The sequence below is a fragment of the Numenius arquata genome, chromosome W (assembly GCF_964106895.1).
Source record: "Numenius arquata chromosome W, bNumArq3.hap1.1, whole genome shotgun sequence".
Taxonomy (NCBI): Eukaryota; Metazoa; Chordata; class Aves; order Charadriiformes; family Scolopacidae; genus Numenius; species Numenius arquata.
The window spans coordinates 33,559,252-33,579,033 of record NC_133615.1 but is presented as its reverse complement, the minus strand read 5'-3'; the positions used below and the strand labels follow the sequence as shown (position 1 = coordinate 33,579,033).

Genomic DNA, 19,782 nt, shown 5'->3' with positions numbered 1-19,782 from the left:
AATGTCTGGATTCACCTGACTGATTCAGTCTACCAGGATGGCTTTTTTCCCCCTAGACAAGTTTAGGTGATTTATATACTGTATATATTTTTGGTAATCTCTGTTTTTATTAACAGAATCCCTGCTTAGTTAATGTAAATGCAATCAGTATATTAGGTGGAAGAAAAAATGAGTTGGTTCAATACTCATTTTCCATAGTAGTTGATGCTAAGGTTGCCTCAAATCCATGCTTTTATCTTCTTTCTGCTAAAACTTTAAATATTAAAATAGTTTTCAAGTTGGTATGTGTATTGGGACACTTGCAGATGACATTGTATTCAAGGAGTGAGTTGTCTTGAACAAGCCATGTCTTCTCTATTGCGCCTTGTACTTATGGCTTGAGAAGCCTGGATGTTACTAATATAATCTGTAATTTATAATATTTTTAAAATCAAAAGCTTCCTGGCAGAAAAGGACCTGGGGGTGATGGTCGACAGCTGGATGAATATGAGCCAGCAGTGTGCCCAGGTGGCCAAGAAGGCCAACAGCATCCTGGCCTGTATCAGGAACAGCGTGGCGAGTAGGACTAGGGAAGTGATTGTCCCCCTGTACTGGGCACTGGTGAGGCCCCACCTCGAATACTGTGTTCAGTTTTGGGCCTCTCACTACAAGAAAGACATTGAGGTGCTGGACCATGTTCAGAGAAGGGCAACGAAGCTGGTGAGAGGTCTGGAGAATGTGTCTTAGGATGAGAGGCTGAGGGAGCTGGGGGTGTTCAGCCTGGAGAAAAGGAGGCTGAGGGGAGACCTTATCGCTCTCTACAACTCCCTGAAAGGAGGTTGTAGAGAGGCAGAGGTCAGTCTCTTCTCCCAAGTCACAGGCAATAGGACAAGAGGAAATGGCCTCAAGTTGTGCCAGGGGAGGTTTAGATTGGATATCAGGAAAACTTTTTACACTGAAAGGGTTATTAAGCATTGGAATGGGCTGCCCAGGGAAGTGGTTGAGGCACCATCCCTGGAGGTATTTAAAAGGTGGGTAGACATAGTGCTTAGAGACATGGTTTAGTGATTAGGTTTTTTATCAGAGTTAGGTTGATGGTTGGACTCGATGATCTGAAAGGTCCCTTCCAACTTAGAGAATTTTATGATTCTATTATGCTATGATATAAATCTCTCCTTCTAATCCAGGTAAAGTATGAAACAAATTTTCTACAAATATTGAAATTGAACTTCTTACTCTGAGTTCAGTCTCATCTAACAAAAGCACAATATTTTTTCCATGTATTTTTTCAGACCTCTTAGTTTCAGTAATGACTCTGGTTTAGACAGCATACTTAGCTTGCCTTGCTTCATTACAGAGACTATAGCTTGCTTTAAAATGGCTTCAAAACTTAAGCTCTGGCCCTCCAGGAATACTGACTGAGCAGTTGAGATCAGAGTCCTATTGCTCCACATAATGCCATGTAGAAGTAAAACGTGGCCAGGACTGAAACCTTGAACAGGAACATCTTCCCATCTGTTCCCATCAATCAGTTTATATAAAAATTTGGCTTCTAAGACTAAGTTTGTCACTACATAAAGTAGTAGTGCTGCAGATCAGGAAGTATATACTGTAATAATATTTAGAGTGGAGAAATGCCTGCACAATTTTACATCATTCAAACATTAACCACTAGAACTTTATGGTATACAGGTACATGAATGCTTGGGGGCTTTCTTTGAAGTGACAAAAATGATGCTTGTATTAATAGAGCTATTTTAACTATTCTACTTTTGTGTCCTTTATGATAAAGGTTTTGGAGTTACAATTCTTCATTACCTACTTAGTGACTTCCAATGGGAATTTAATTTGACAGAGGTTGCACCATCATATGAAAGTAACAGGAAACAGACAAGCTATTGTTGTATACAGAGATTCAGCATTAGAAAATTTTAGACTTCTTCAATAATATTGAAAAAGACATTTAATAGACATTGGTAGAGCATTAAGAGTTTACAAAATTGTGAAATACTACTACAAACTGGACTTTTAATATAGGGGAAAGCAGTGGACATGTTTTCAGTTGCCACTAACTGCAAAATCTTGTCAATCTGTTCATTATAAACAATTGTGCTTAAGTCATTAAAATGGTCTGAAAAAAATAGTCAAGCCAAAACTATAAAAAAAATTTAGGAACTTCCTGCAGTTGGCCTTAAACTTTGTGACATATGGTAGATTAAAAGTAAACTCACTGAATTAATATAGACTAGGGAAAAAGGTAGCTTCTCTAGTAATCAAGAGTCACTTAGTCTTCTGAATAAGAAAAAGAAAAATTAATATTTGGGACAGTTTCTTGCTAAACATTTAACAGAGAAGGTGAATAGATCAGATTTATATTTTCTAGATATTTGTGTGTTTTGATGAATGCTAGCCTCAGGTCAAGACAAGAATCTCGATTAAAAACTGCCTTTTCCAAAGCAGTTTTGATAAGACTTCTCTAATAAAATGCATTTATAGTATCTTACCTCACCAATTCAGCTTGGTAGCTTTTTACCAATTTAAAGGCCATCAAAAGGTATAAAATACTGTAGACTTTTGGTAGGTGCATATTGCACAGATGTATGTGCTAGTCACAAAGGTATAATTTTCACCATAAAAAGCATTGGGTTACAATTTACTGTGTCCAGCTTTGGAGTCCTCAACATAGGAAGGACATGGACCTGTTGGAATGGGTCCAGCAGAGGGCCACGAAAATGATCAGAGGGCTGGAGCACCTCTCCTATGAAGACAGGCTGAGAGAGTTGTGGCTGTTCAGCCTCGAGAAGAGAAGGCTCCGGGGAGACCTCGTAACGGCCTTCCAGTACCTGAAGGGGGCCTGCAGGAGAGATGGGGAGGGACTCTTTATCAGGGAGTGTAGTGATAGGGCGAGGGGTAAGGGTTTTAAATTGAAAGAGGGGATATTAGATACTAGAAAGAAGTTCTTTACTGTGAGGGTGATGAGACACTGGAACAGGTTGCCCAGGGAAGCTGTGGATGCTCCATCCCTGGAGGTGTTCAAGACCAGGTTGGATGGGGCTTTGAGCAACCTGGTCTAGTGGAGGTGTCCCTGCCCATGGCAGGGGGGTTGGGACTCAATGATCTTTAAGGTCCCTTCCAACTCTAACCATTCTACGATTCTATGAATTTGGGAAATCTATGAACTTAGGAAACAGTCTACAGTTCTCAAACGATATGCTTAATATTAATACAATTTTTGCATAGTGCCTGAAACCTCATTTACTAGTAAGCATAGAAAAAGATCAAAAGCTGAAGCTTTAACTTGAGTTGTTCAACAATGCATGTCTTCAATATTATGTGATTCAAGATGCTACCAACCTTAAAGCATTATGCATTAATACAGTGTAACTAAAATTCTTTAGCTAAAACTAACTGAACAAAAAAAAAAAGAGCAATTACATTTGTCTGATTCATTATAGAGGTGAAGGCAAGTTTTGGAATCAGAGGATGTCATCATAAATATGCACATACTTCTCCAATATGAATGTACATGTAGACAAGCACTCAAAAGAGGATTATCACTTTACATAAAACTATTAACAAACCAAAGATAATACCTTCCTGATATAATGCAGCCTCAAACAATATTTAACAGTAAACAATAAATAGTATTTTCAAAGGTCTGAAATGAGAATTGACACAAAAAAAATCTAGTTATTTCCCTCCAACATCATAGCATATCTCCTTTGTAGACTATACACTGTTGGTACCGCCCCATGACTACTGAGACAACCCTTTTACTGATCATTGTCCTGGGATCCCCCAACATACAATGCGGAAGGGAAGGGAAGGGAAGGGAAGGGAAGGGAAGGGAAGGGAAGGGAAGGGAAGGGAAGGGAAGGGAAGGGAAGGGAAGGGAAGGGAAGGGAAGGGAAGGGAAGGGTCTCTCCTGCAGCAGGTCCCAGGACTCCTGCTCTGGTATATAGAGCTAGGGCTACTTGTGCTTGTCTCAAGCAGAGGTCTGAATAGCTGCACCTGTAGCACAAGCACTGCTACAGGAGAAATATATATCTGATATGTAAGACCCTGAATCAGGTTAGATTTTTTTCTTAAGGCATGGTTGGGGAGGGGGTCGGCATAGTGGCTTAGAAATTCATTTGAGCAAACATTCTTTTGTTTTCTTGATGAATGAATTAAGGTATATGAAGACTCAAGTTTGAAGAATAAGCTTGCCTAAAGGAAATATTCTGTAGTCTGAAAAAAGTATCTTAATTTTAAATGTTATAATTTGACAAGTTTGGATAATACAAAACCCACAAAATTAGCAACATTTCTGAATCATAAAATATTTAATAATGTATATTTAGGGGGAATATATTGTATATAAAATTTCAGGTCACCATAGGAAGCAATTTAAACCCTTTTCAAGCTAGCACTGTCTTCAATGCTGTATAGATTTATTGCCACTGATACAAGACCTACTAAAAGCATACATTTTAAACTAATACAAAAGTGGCTTTTTAATATGATTTTTTTGTACACACCTACTGTCTTGAATATCCATCAAGTGCAAAAAAACACAGATCACTTTACACTACTGTAGCAACAATGCATTCATATTGTTCATTAGTCCTTAGTAGTCAGCTTGCATAAGATACAAGAAAAAGCATGGTGAAGCTCACAAAAATAGACTAAAAGTCAGCCGGTTCTTGCAAAAAAATACACTATAATGGAAGAAAGACAAAAAAAAGGACTATGCACACCACAGATTTTGCTGTCCTTTAATATAGCTGACTGAAGTGCTGTTTGGTTTTTGTCATTTTATTTTGGGTGTTTGGATTTTTTGGCTTTTTTTGTTGAATCAAATCACATAGACTAGATATAAATAACATTAAGAAAGCATTGGGTAGCTAAAACTTTATGAACTATTTTTCCTCCCCGCAATTTGTTTTCCTCTACCTGAGGTAGTTACAAAAAACAAATCATAACATAAGCACCAGCTAGGACTCACCACTTAGACCTTTGGGGTTTTTTTCCTCCCTTTAAAAATTATTTTTCAGCTCACCAAAACTACCTTTGATGTTAAAGACAGCAGAGATTTAGAGTTCTCACTACATGAAGAAAGATGGTGATGGGGAGGAAGAGGATTAGCTGCTTCAAAATGTGACAATAAATTCACTTCCATCAAGCTGGCTGGTTCACCGTTGACTTTTAGATGTTTATTCTCTTTTACTGTCTATAAAGTCAATGGGAGAAGTATGAAAGGATTTGAACACATCATCGTCCTTTACTGTAACCAGGGAAGAACTGGTCAAGTAGTGTCTGCAATATCTTGTTAGGAACCATGGTGTAGCTCTTTCCAAGGTCATAGCGGCAGGCAGGACAGGTAAAGACTTCAGCTCGGAAAGAGCGCTGTAAACAGCTCTAGGGCATACAAAGACAAAGAAGTAAAAGTGTTACAGCTTTTGCTTTACACTGAAAATTTAGCTAGCAAAAATTAAGCAGTTACTAGGAACCAAAGATGCAGTTTCCCACATTTCCAGAAACAGCAAGTACTTACTGAGTTCTTGTGCCATATTTCTGCCTTTACAACTGAAATGATGTACTGGGTCTGGCTGGGATGGAGTTAATTTTCTTCATAGCAGCCTGTATGGTGCTGTGCTTTAGATCTGTGACTAAACCAGTGTTGATAATACACCAATGTTTTAGCTTTTGCTGAACAATGCTTGCACAGTGTTAAGGCTTTCTCCATTTCTCATTCTGCCTCCCCAGCAAGTAGGCTGGGGATGGGCAAAAGGTTGGGAGGGGACACAGCTGAGACAGCTGACCCAAACTGACCAAAGGGATATAATGTCATATTCAGCAATAAAAACTGGGGAGTGGTCTTTCCAAAGTAGCCATTGCTCAGAGACTGGCTGGGCATCAGTCTACTTGTGGGAGGTGGTGAGTGAATGCCTTTGCATAATTTTTTTTTCCTTTTCTTTTTTTTCTCTTCACTTATTAAACTGTCTTTATCTCGATCCACAAGTTTTTCTCGCTGTGGGGAGGACTGAGCGAGTGGCTGGTGGGTGCTTATTTGCTGGCTGGGGTCAACCCATCACAAAGGACTTAACCAAAGAAATCTTTTGATTAGGAGGCAAAGCACCGAGTTTGTCAGGAATTAAAAGTGTTACTACTGTGATACCTCTTTTTCCCTGATGAATTCCTGTGGATCAGTTCACAGTTTCTTTCTAGCATTTCTGTTAGAGTGCTGTAAGTATTCCAGAGTTTCATTTCAAGATGTAGCTGAACATACAGGTGTATAGCATTTTATCTAACAATCCATAGCTACTTCATCATTATTATAATACTCAATGTTTAAGCCTCAAAGGCATGAGTAGAATAAAATAGGTTTCAGACTACAGTATCTGAAAGATAATTATTAATGTTGCCTTTTTTTTTTTTTGGTTTTCCCAGACTGCAGACAATCCAACCATATAAGTTAAATATGAAAATTTTATGAGGGCCTATCTTTGCCCAAACACCACCACTGTCTGTCAGTCTATACCTTAAAACAGTAATTGGATGTTACTTTATTAGTAGTTATTAATAGGTTCAGATTCTATGCTTTGAAGTTGTTGCCATTAAACATTCTCCATGTTTTTTCTACCACTCTCTATATTAACCCCATCATAATGCTTTACCTCTATGTAACAAGCAGCTCTTTGAAGGAGTAATCTTGCTCTATTCTCATTTCTTAAATACATAAAATTACTTAATCTTATTGTACCAGCATCTAGCTTCTGGAACAAACCAATCCCTAGCATAGCTCCGCTAATTACAATGGAATGATAAACTTGATACATCATGTCTATAAGAAATTATACTAAATACAATTCCACTATTTTTTACATAAAATTAAGATTGATTATATGGCAGCCACACAACTGGAAGCAAGCACATTACATTTCTTGCTCAGACTGCTAGGCAATAATTGTTGTCCTCCTAAAATATATGTGTTAGTTTCGGTGATCAGTGTCTCAGGGCCAAGAACACAGTCCAGAGCAATACAGGGATTAGTCTTACTTTACAGACGTTGTGGAGGCACTCTGTTGTCACTGGCTGGTAAACCAGCTCCTGACAGCAGACACACATAAAAGATTGTTCCAATTTCTTCAGGAAATTCTAGTATAGGACAAAAGAAGAGAGAAGTAAAACTATTAGAGACACATTCACAAATACGCAAACAAAAAAAAAAGGGCACTTTTATTAAAATTATTAAAGTTTTTTTAACTAATTTGCCTAACTACTGTAATTATTACCTATATTTAAATTATAAATTCACAGACCTAAACTGAGTAAAAAATTTGGCCTTCATAGCACTTGGAAAATACAGAGGAAACACTCATATTTGTTTAACGTTCTTGTTACTCTTCCCAAACTCAGCATGGTCTAATAATGTTACTCAACTGCTAGGAGTTGTTAAATCCAATATTCAGTGTGATAGGACAGCTTGACATTGCAAAAATTGCTTACACTGAAACTTTTCTAGTGCGATCTTCAGGTCTCAGTACAAGTAACGGATTTCCTTCCAAAGCCTACCACTATTACTCCTGTATTCATGGACATTTATATAAAGACATTCTCACACCCTCTGCTATTACCTCTACCTATCTTCTGCTCATTCCCTATATTATTATTGTTCACAGCTTCTTGTTCATTCTTATTTCCTCAGAAGTGAACCTCTGTTGTGTTCAGTGCAAAGTATACATTTAATAAATTCTGTTTATTACATTAAAAAAACTGAGCCTTTTGGAAGGCTCATCTTATATCCTTCACATCCATGAGTAGTGTGGCCAACAAAATATTTAGAAAGCAAGTCCATGAACAATTAATTTCCCTGCTTTTCTAGAAGTCAGAGAACTAAGGTTTTGAAGGTTATTTGGTTGTACATTATTATCAGTAAAAACAAAACAGAGGGCCCATCAAGCCCAATTCTTAGCACAAGTCAGAGAATTTGGAAGCTAATATTTGTATTTAGTGATCATTGCTAGAATTTTGCACATCCATGATGGATAGGTGATTGCTGCTGCTTTGCAAAGGGAAAGCAAAGTACTGTATACCTCCTCCACTACCTTCTCTGGTATTTCAGTAGTCTCAAGCATACTCACTCAAGTATAGAAGTGTAAAAAACAGATTTAAAGTTACTCAAAGTACAGTTCTTTTCAAGAATTTTAATAATATCAGATTCATCTCAACCCCAAACTTATAATTAAAGTGGAAAGTTTGTTTCAACCATTAGATTTATATTTTCATTGCAGCTATCTAATGGTAGTTACGTGATTCCCATTAAAATTTCTATATAGCTATCACCAAGGGCAATCAAAATTATGGGCAGGAATCTATAGGAAAATAACTTTCTAGTAACTGGATTTCTCTTAAGATACTGTTGTTTGTTGCTTTAGAAACACATATCTACTTTATCTTTGTCACATAACTAAGAGTTGAAAGTCTAATTATTTACAAACATTTGACAACCCACAGATAAACAACTTATAACTTTACAGTATCAGCTCCTGTACAAGTGTAGTAGCATTATAGCAATAGTAGTACTGTAAGTGGAAGAACAAGGAGTTACTGGATGCTTTTTCTGTCAAAGAAGCAAAGTAAATAGCTCCTGGAAATTCCCAAATAAAGTGATTTTGTGCATTCATTTTTAGGCATCCATTTTCCATCTAATATTTTGTTGTTCACTAACTTGATAGTGACCTTTACCATTCTGATATCTTGATTTCTTTTTCTTCTGCAAAACAGCTAAAATAACTATGAATTGGAACATCAAGAAAACTAATTAATGTTCAAGGACATTATATTTTGGAGGATATTCCATCAGAGACTAATAAAAAATAATAATCCACAAGTGTCTTCAAACTTGAACTATACTTGCTATTTTTTTGACAGCTGGGGGAGGGAAGCATTTCCTCTTTTTTACTTAAGGTTCTCTCTATAGTGAGTGGAATAATCTGCTAAACTTGAGTTAAAAATATTTTCATTTGGTATCTAAGTCTCAATATGATGTATTTCTTCTATTTCCTTAAGTGAATGAAACTACATGCCCCATCAACTGTTTCCAAACAAATAGTATGTATTCAGCAATTTTAAGCAAGTGAATTAGGTTTTAACAAAGCCTAACTTCTCCTAACTCTATATAAAGAAAGGTTAAAAATTAGTAATTTAAGCAAGCTGCAAGCATACTGGTCCTTCCTTAAGTGAAGCAAGTACTTCATCCCACAATTTCTGGTTCATACAGTCTTCTTTAATCATCCACTGCTGTTGCTGGGTCAGTTGGAAAGTCTCTCCTTTCCCTCCATCTCCCATTCTCATGGCTTTGGATGTATTTTTAGTCTCCTCTATACCTGTTTAAAATTATGACAAGATACAGTAACAGTGGTAGTCTGAGCTATTAAAAAGGGAAGAAAAAATTATTTCTAGAAAGCTAAAACATGAATCACATCTATGTAATGGTGTAATAAAGCTCCAATTTAAATTTCCTAGCTTTATTTTGAATTATAGATCATAACTACACAGGAGATCGTTCATTTTTCTGTGAAGTTTAAGAAAAAGAAACCTTACAAGTATGGAACAGCACCATAAAATCCCCAGCTTCCCATTTTATTACTGAGCACTTAACACTTTACATTTGAATTCCAAATGACTTCCAACTTCCTTGTAGTTTTCATGCTATTGGCTTATATATAACTTGACAGAGCTCTAACACTAAGAAGTAAAAAAAAATACCATCATCAATTGTCCTTTTCTGGTTTCCGTTATTCTGGCTGGTTGGCTCCTGTTTCACAGTTTGCTTCTTAACCTTATCCTTTTTCTCTTTACTAGCCATGGCTTCCAAATAACCTTCTGGATACTAAAAAAACCCCAAAAAACAGATTTAAAACAAAATCCACTGGCATCTGGGAATTCCCAAATACTGATAAGTCTATTTTCTAAAAGAATGTAAACTCCTATGACTACATATTGCATTAATATAAAAATATTTTTAAACCCCTCTATAAACAGGAAAGCTTTTAAATTAATATATTTTTAGAAAGGATCTGATCTAGAATCGATTTTATTAAAAGACACCTTATATCCATATCTACAACTCCAACTACACAAATCAGAAAGCTAAAGTTGAAGATGATGTCATGCAGCAAAACAACCCATCCAAAGGAAATGATTGTTTTGCTGAGGAAAAAATACTACTTTGATTCTTCCTATCTGCCACAAATTTCACAGTGCCAAAGTCCCTGCCTAAAATACATTATCTATAATAGTTCCTCAATCACAGGTTACAATTAGAGAAAAATACATAAAAATGTATATATTTTTAAAATTCTAAGAAGAGACTCAACTATTACAAGAGTTACTTTTATAAATCTTATCCAGCGTAAGGATCACAAAACTTTATTCAAAGTCATAATTTTCTGATCCATCTATACAAAGTAATTTCCTGTTAAGGCAGAAAGCTTCATCCACAATTCTTTCTGTTTTGCCAATATCATAGTTTTTCAAATTACAGATGATCTAGAATATTTTTTTATATTAGACCCTGCTTCATCGCAGTATATGAAAAATAGGGCTTAAATTTAATTCACATTCCTAGTTTTAAAATTTAAGACTCCATTTACTTGAACAGAATATCAGAGCAATTTTGTGAACACTGATTCTGACCTGTACACTCAGACCCAGTTTCTTTGACCGTTCCATCCCTTCTGAAGTCCAAGGTGCAGGTTCGATATCATCTCTCCTCAGAAGATAGCGCCAAACTAAGAACCCACATTTCCCAATTTCTGGCCAATATTTTACCACCTAAGGATAAATAACAACAGGTTTATTTTTTTTCTGTCACAGTAGATCCTCAAATCTAATCTAAGAAGTTCTGCTCAAAAGTTAAACAGATATTCTGCTAGGCAGTCATTATTTTACCACAAGCCAAACACATGCAGGTAGTCATACTTTATTGGCTCAAGGCAAAGAGAGGAAATTTGAATGATATGTTACTATTTTAAAGTACCTCTTCTCTCAGTTGGAAAATGTTTGTATTTTGAGAAATACAATACTGTTTTAAAAGATGCACATCTTTATTCCAGATACTGAGAAGACATTAAGTGTATGAAAATCCAGAAAGGGAGCTGGAAAGAGTGGAGGAATCAATTGATTTCCAGGGATGAATATGACTCAGTGAGCACATGCAAAAATAGCTTACATATTCAACTTAATATATCCTATTACAGATTGTTTTCTACTATCACTGCTCTGAATAGAATAATAGAATCATAGAACAGCCCAGGTTGGAATGGACGTTGAAAGATCATCTGGTCCAACCTTTTGTGGGAAAGGGAGCCTAGATGAGATTATCAAGCACCTTGTCCAATCGCATCTTGAAAACCTCCAGTGATGTGGACTCTGCCATGTCCCTGGGGAGGTTGTTCCAGTGAATGATTGTTCTCACTGTAAAAAATTTCTTTCTTATATCAAGATGAAACCTCTCCCGGTGCAACTTGTACCTGTTGCACCTTGTCTTTTCCATGTGGCTCCTTGTGAAGACAGTACGGCCTGACAAGCACTGAGTGGGATGATCATGCCTCTATCTCTGCTAGCAATGCCCCTGTGGATGCAGCCCAGGATCTGATTTGCCTTTGTTGCTGCAGTGGTGCACTGCTGACTCATGTTCAACTTTTCCACTGGGACCCCCAGGTCCCTTTCAGCAAGGCTGCTCCCCAGCCATACAGATCCCAGCCTGTACTGGGGTCTTTTGTTATTCTGACCCAGGTGCGGGATTTTGCATGTATCTTTATTAAACTTCATACTGTTCTTGCTAGTCCACTCTTCCAGCCTGTTCAGGTTTCTCTGTAAGATCTCTCCCTTCTAATGTGTTCACCTCAACACTCTGTTTACTGTCATCAGCAAACTTGGTGAGGGTGCTTTCAATCCCATCATCCAGATCATTTATGATGTTTGTATTGGGTCTGGCTAGTATGGAGTTAACTTTTCCTAAAGCAGCCCTCATAGTGCTGTACTTTGTATCGGTAGCTAGAAAGCTGTTGATAACACACCAGTGTTTTGGCTACTGCTGAGCAGTGCTCCTACAGTATCAAGGTTGTCTCTCCAACATTCCCCCCCTCACCCAGTAGGCTGGGGGTGGGCAAGAGGTTGGGAGGGGATATTCCATACCATGTGACATCATGCTCAGCAATAAAAGCTAAGAGAAAGGGGGAGGAGCAAGGGGCATTTATTATTAAGGCATTTCTCTTCCTAAGCATCCACTATGCATACTGAGGCCATGCTTCCCAGTAAGTGGCTGGATGCCACCTGCTGATGGGAAGTAGAGAAAAATTTCTTTTGTTTTCCTTTGCTTCCATGCATAGCCTTTTCTTTTTTTTTATTAAACTGCCTTTATCTTCATCTTCATCTTATTCTCACCCCCATCTCGCTGAGGAAGGGGAGTGATAAAGCAGCTTGGTGGGTACCTGGCAGCCAGCCAAGGTCAACCTACCACAATGTTGAACAGTGTGGGGCCCAGTATTGATCCCTGGGGGACCCCACTTGTGACAAGCTGCCAGCCTGAGTAAAAACCACTGATCATCACCCTCTGAGGGTGGCCTGTTAGCCAGTTTCCTACCCAGCTTGCAGACCACCCATCCAGTCTGTATCTTGCCAGTTTGTCCAGGAGAAGGCTGTGGGAAACAGCGTTGAACACTTTGCTGAAGTCCAGGTAAACAACATCCACTGCTCTCCCCGTGTCAACAGATGTTATTTTGTTGTAGAAGGTGATCAGGTTAGTCTGGCAAGATTTGCCTTTGGTAAATCTGTGTTGGCTTTTCCCAATCACCCGCTTCATTATGTTTGTGATCGTTTCTAGGAAGACTTGTTCCATTACTTTCCCAGGGAAAGACTAATAGGTCTGTAGATTCCTGGGTCCTCTTTTGGGCCCTTCTTGTAGATGAGTGTAACATTTGCCCTCTTCCACTCATCAGGGACATCACCTGATCTCCACAACTTTTCAAAGATTATAGACAGTGGTCTTGCAACGATGTCAGCCACTTCTCCTAACACCCTGTGGAGAATTCCATCCAGGGCCCATAGTTATGTGGGTTGAGCCCTTGCAAGAAACCGCAGACCAGCTGTCCCTCCACTACTGGTGGACATGCGTTGTCATAGCTACTTGATCTTGTGATCTGGGGTCCAGCCACACCAGTATAGACAGAGGCAAAGAAGGTATTGAGAACCTCTGCCTTGTCAACATTATTAGTAACTAGTTTCCCTGCCCTGTTTAGCAGTGGACCTATGTCATGGACTAAATTAACTAAGTGAATATTTATGGACATTTTACAGATGTTTCACAGGGGTGGTCAATTGACTAAAGGAATGATGTCTGTGTTATATCAAAGGATGTGAAGTGGGGTGGTTTACTCCTCTGATTCTCTCCCCCATTCAACTGGGGGGAGTGATCAAGCAGCTGTGTGGTCCTAGTTGCTGGCTGGGGTTAAACCACAACACCAGACTATTTGCATTGGTATACATGAACTTGAGGTGGCTGAACTTGCATTGGTATTTGCATTGGTGGGCACTTGAGTTAGGGTTCTTGCCTTTCGAGAGGGTTAGGGAGCATTCCTTACATCCCAGATCTTGGGAAGCAGCAAACTTCCCTTGACTGTATATCAGCTGACAGATGGGTGCCTCCGTGCCTCTCAGCAGTCACCCACTACTAGCACTTGCTGCTTCCTTTTGCAGCCTTTAAATATGTGCTGCTGGTGCAGTTTCTCCCTGTGAATCTTGCTCATTGGTTTTGTCTGCTGCCAAGGCTTTGTATCTGTTGCTGGTTGGTACATACAATGAAAATGGGGGGGGTGTGTGTGATATCCTGTTGCCACAAGCCACCAGAGACCATGGTGCCTTCTTCTCCAAGGTGCTGTTTCTTTGCTATTGAAGCTTTTTGTCTGGTAGTCCTTGGAGGTCATTGCCATGGGGTCCTAATATTTCTTCTTGCAAAGTCTCAAATATACTCTTGTTCCCCCTCCCTAACACAGCATAGCCTGCTGACTTCCTCCTGCAGCTCCTCCACCCGCTGCCTGAGTGACTCCACCAGAGCACACCTTGCACAGGTAGAGCTTGTACCCTCCTCCACCCAGGAGTGTGGGGTACGGTCTTTGCAGCCCTCCACCTGGACAGCAGCTTCCCTGATAGGAAGTTCCATCTGGGTGGCTGCCTCCGCTTGTCCCTGGCTAGGTAGCTGATTCCCGTCTGCTGCAGAGCACAGCCCTTGCCTAGTCTCTACCACTATGCTTCCAACAGACTCAAAGCACTGCCTAATAGTTGCTGGGTAGGTTTGCACAGCCACCAGCTAGCTGGGGTGACCATCAGAGCTGCAGCCTAAACCTGTGGGTGAACAGAGCAGGAAGCAGCCTGATAACTGGCAGAGTATGCGGCCCTTTCCTCACATACATTCACATGAAGTGCTGTGCAATCTGTCAGTGCCACGGTTGAAATGGAATGGAATACTTGTAAGCTAAACTGTCCTCATGGTAACAAAAGAATTATTCCTTCAAAAGCAATAATGAAGAGTTTTCTATGTAACACAAAAGACTTAAAAAAACATGTCTTAAGAAAAAAATGTAATGCTATATATACAGTAAAAATCATAATACCTTGTAAATGCCATCATATCTGTTGCCTTCCTCTGGGGCATATTTGCTGATCCGTCGTCCTTTTGAACTGCGCACTACTCGGACCGGCTTACCAGCTCTCCAATTCTTAGATTCTGCTCCATTTTTATCATCCAATGGGGCATCACAGTTAAGGGCCAATGCCCTAAAAATCACATTAAATATCTTCATAAAAGATTGCTTCATACAACATACTATTGAGAATCAGTGTGACAAAATCAAATTTGTTTGCCTTATCCAATTATGTTTACTAAGCAGAAGAAGAATTTGTAGTGAATTCTTCAGTAGACTGCAATACTGATGGAAGCACTGAGATCAACTCTGCCATGTGTGAGAATAGGAATACAATATATTTAGTTCCAAATGTTCATGATGAGAAATCAGTTAATACAGTTAAATAAAAGAAACCAATCCCTTCAGGTTTAATATTTTTTCATTTTTAAAAATAATTATTTCTCAAGTAACATGGAAGGCTTTTAAAAAATAACAGTGGCAAATTATTTCTCTGATTATTCCACATTACTGCATATTTTTAGGCTTTTAAAGTGTGCATGAATTGATAAACATTACAAGAAAGTAACATATGGAAAAAAGTACATAGTGACTACCCAAAAATATATCAGTAACAAATATTATTCTTCTTAGTCCATTAATCACAGAATCTTCATGGTTGGAAGGGACCTTTGAGATCATCTAGTCCAACCACAAAAAAAAAAGAAAAAAAAGAAAAAGAAACCCACACAAACAAACCACAAACAGACACAAACCAACAGTCTCAGGCACTAGAGCATGCCCTGAAGTGCCATGTCTACACGTTTCTTAAATACCTCCAGGGATGGCGACTCCACCACCTCCCTGGGCAGGCTGTTCCAGTGCCTGACCACCCTCTCAGTAAAGTAATTCTTCCTAATATCTAATCTAAACCTCCCCTGCTGCAACTTCAGACCATTTCCTCTGGTCCTGTCATTATTCACTTGGGAGAATAACTACCTAAGTTTAGGGGTAGTGCCATGAACTATTTCAGAGACAAGCAAACCATAACATTCATTTTTTCTATGTATTTTGATCTAGAAGAGTATAGATGGATTATAAAAGATTCAGAAAAGAATAAATATCAGTAAACATCACAAAAATGTTCTTCCTTGTTTAGTTGCAGCATCTCCCACATCACATGTTAGCTTTAAGAATGGATGAGAATAAGAATTTACATGCATGAGGGAGTAAAAGTATTGTTTTTGTCAGGAAGTGAAAATCTTTATGGATAAACCTTTTTCCTTCCAAAAGGAACATGGGAATAAATCTCATGGAGAGAGCTGACATTTCTTAGAGGAACAATATAATAATGAGAGGAACATTAAGCACAAGTATTTATATTGCCTAAATTTAGCTATTTGGATCTCCATACAATTGATGAGCAGAAGTAGGCTTCAGCTTGCTCTGAGTCTCTCCTGAAGCACTCACTTTTATCCACTATTTATATAGGTGCCCTATTCTAGACACTTGGAGTAAGATAGCATGAATCCCTCCCTGACTAAACAGTTTGAACATAAAATATTTTTATAGCCATACATTGATTTGAGTGTGGATGAACAAAAGTCTCTGGAATCAGGTTCAAACCCAACGATGGACCACAAAAGAAACAATGGCGCTCAGAAAAATATGGCAAAATCTACAGCCTGCAATATACAGAAAAGTAAGGAAAGGCAAAGTAATGGAGGTTTTAAAGTATTTCTTTTGTACAGACAAAATAAGAAAACATTCTGGACAAATAAAAAACCAATTCTGATTCTATTATGTGCAACCATACTGTCCTCCTTCAATCATCACAAGGGTTAAGAACATTAGACCCAAAGCAAAGACTACCACCAGCCAGTCAAAATGGGTAACTGGAAGCACCACGTTATACTCCATGCACCTCAACTACTACAAAGCAACCAGACACACACTTTGCCAATGACTTTCACAACCATTTGCTGAGAGCAGAGGAGCAGCGAGATTAAGGTGCCTAGGTTTTATTCCAGGTTCCAATAAAAAGTTTGCTTTAATGATTAAAAGCCATTATAAACCTGCTGCCCAAATCTATTTTTTGTCTCTCTTCTTTACACGCTCTTGTTTCTGTTACATCTATCTCCTCCTCCTCTGTCAGGCTTTTCTTCTTTCTCCTCTGAGTACCAGCACAAAGCCTGAAAGAATGCCTCCCCACTCAATTTTGGTGCTTGACAGAAGCACAGCACATCCAATGTCAGACCTGGTAGACAAAGTCCCAGTCAACCTTAGTACCCCATAGCCACTGCACAGTTAGTTGCTTCATGCAGATGGTATACACTTAGGAATGTAAAGGTATTGAGAATTCCTAGAGTTTAGGCAGGCTATTTACAGAACATAAATATACTTTAAGCAAATGTCTACTTTATTTTTTCAAACCTTTTTTTTTCTTCAGTCAATTTTTTTTGCCTACAATTTGGCAAAAAAATAGGCCAACTTTTATCAGGGACATCAAAACACACAGCCTAAAGGCAAAGCAATACTAATACCTTGTTCTTCATACAAAGTATGAAGGCACTAAAGGCTATCAAAAATATGTAACATTTCTTTTAGTGTGGGCAAATGAACATACTTTCTTCATACCTAACTTTCATAAACTGTTAAACCATTTAAGATGAAACTTTAAAAGAACAATATGAGGCAAACATCCAGCACAGAAAATTTCAGCTTAAGAGGTTTCAGTTTGGCAAACTGAAAACCAAGTCTTCTCATGTGTTGTACAATTTCAACTAGATACATAGCTGCCAACTGAACCTATAATACAGTAATATGTTTTCATCAGTTACAAATAATTCTTTAAATCAACATAACACCATGTTTGGCAAAATGCCTCTAAACAGCAGGTGGCACCATTGTTTACAGTAGCAGAAGATGTATAAAAGGCAACAAATTTTGCAAAATATCATTTTTAAATTAAAGGAATAAAAATAAACTCTTTGGTCTGGAAAAATTTTTAAATTTAGTCTTAAAAACTTACCTGTTCATGTGTGTTAATGTTTGATCAAATGAATGTTCTCCAATTCTTTTATTTCCAGAAAGATCTCTACCTCCACTCCCAGTATAAGTGAATTCATCTCCTCGGTCCTGTGTAAGAAGATTATCTTCCATTTTAGCATTCTGTATTAAAGCATCTGAACTGAAAACCTGCTCCTTCTTTGGTTCTATTTACTCAAACAAGAACAATTGCCTGAGGCAAAGAAAAACGTGCTCAGTTTTAACATTATTCTCCTTTCAGAGTAACCATGACAGAAAAAGCTATTGGTTCAGATGTAACATCAATCAGAAAGTGATTATAAAAAAATACACCCGCCTTAAAAGATTCTTTGAACTCCTCAAGCATTACTTTTAGTCACACAAATATTTCTGATTGAGGGAATGCATTCTAGCTAGTGTTTACTCATTCTCTAACTTCACAGTTTACAATAAAATACCATTTGGAAAATATGTAATACATCACTCGGAGGCCTTGCTTCTGCTTGTTCATGGGACTGAGCACCAATACAGCAAAGCACTTTGTACTTAAGTACAAGACAAGTACTTTACTTCAATAACACTATACTCATTTGCAACCAATTAAAAAAATTCAGGAAAAAAAATCCAAAGAAAAAGGAGGTGTCTAAGGTTTGGGGATTATTTTTTTTTTAATCTTTTGCATTTGCAGAGGTTGCCCCCAATTCGATTTCAGTTATTCTGAACTGCTAAGAGCTTAGAAGGCTCATTCAGATGCAAATTTTATGAACTGACATAATTCTGTAGAAGTCTATATTTACTAGAAATTACTACTGAAATTGAATGAAGGTTGATTAAATGTTCTTTTAAAATAAACTAAAAATAATGAAAATATACATGGTGCTTAAGTGAAGCCACTATTATTATTTTTTTAACCTGTCACAAATTTACAATACTCGTAACAAACCCAACTATTTTAGAAAAGATATATTTATAATAATGTCTCTCTTTAAAAAATGCAAATCTTTTACAAAGCATGAAGCACTGATATAAAATGAATACTTAGCAAATTAGTCATTTTCATATGAAGTTTCAGAGCAAAGAACCTGAACATACTGGTATGCAGTAGTAAAATTCAATTTCTAACCACTTTTTAATGTTTGACATCAGCATGGAACCAATATCGACCCACTGCAAGATTATTACAGCTATTTTATGACCGGCAATAACAGAACAAGAGAAGTGTCATGACAGAGAAATGTAGGTTGTACAGGGCCATAAAGTTGTTACAGAAATACTGTTTACTTTAAACTGTGTATAAAAAATCTTAATAAATACTAGAGTATTTATCTTTCCTTATTATTTAGATATAACAAAAAAAACCTACTAGAAGGTAAAAAATTTGGGTTGGGAAAAATACTGAAAAGAGAATATTTAAGGAAATGATAGTAATCAGAATCTGGGAGGTGTTTTTACCTCTTTTACAGAAATGTTGAAACAAGTATTGGAATAGCATATTTAAAAGTATGTTAAAAAACCTGGAGGAAAAAAAGCAAAGAAATGAACAAGACTGGAGAAACTCAGAAGAGACAAAGGGTATAGTCTGTTTAGTTTAGCTAAAAAGATTATGAACAAGTACCTTCATGAAGGTACCTTCATGAATACTGAATACAAAAATATTTTTATCTAACAGACAAACATAAACGAGGAAGAAATGGATAGAGGCTTAAGTCAAACAAATTAAAATGAAAGGCACATATTTAACTATATTTATAATTAATCACTATAACCAATTTCCATGGGAAGAAAGGAATTCTCAAACTTTTGAGGCCTTCAAAGTAAAATTAGATGACTCTGAAAGATATTCTTTAGTCAAAGCTATATTTTAGCAATTGGACTTAACAAAGACATTAGATGTAAGGCCTGGAAGTATGTACTTACTTGTCCTATACCCCTTCAGTGTTCTACACTGAATGAGCAAAACGCTATAGATTTGGGGGAAAATGGAAATCCAGAAGAAAGAAAGTGAGGAACAAATGGAATGATATCTTTTTAGCAGAATTACAGCTTTAAGCACTTGCACCTTAGCAATCTCAATAGGGGTAGGGGATGGAGATCCATGCAACAGCAA

General features: G+C 37.6%; 1 protein-coding gene across 1 annotated transcript in view; it reads right to left on the bottom strand.

The window, feature by feature from the left end:
- Positions 1-4,813: 4,813 nt before the first annotated feature.
- LOC141476623 (E3 ubiquitin-protein ligase UHRF2-like) overlaps positions 4,814-19,782 on the bottom strand; it is a 187,531-nt gene continuing 172,562 nt past the window's right edge. Inside the window, exons 10-16 of the mRNA XM_074165397.1 lie at positions 17,680-17,786; positions 14,640-14,802; positions 10,663-10,800; positions 9,733-9,856; positions 9,190-9,350; positions 7,021-7,119; positions 4,814-5,379 (exon numbers count right to left, since the gene is read on the bottom strand). Of these exons, the coding sequence (XP_074021498.1) occupies positions 5,233-5,379; positions 7,021-7,119; positions 9,190-9,350; positions 9,733-9,856; positions 10,663-10,800; positions 14,640-14,802; positions 17,680-17,786 (939 nt within the window). The 3' untranslated portion in view covers positions 4,814-5,232. The remainder of the gene's footprint in view (positions 5,380-7,020; positions 7,120-9,189; positions 9,351-9,732; positions 9,857-10,662; positions 10,801-14,639; positions 14,803-17,679; positions 17,787-19,782) is intronic.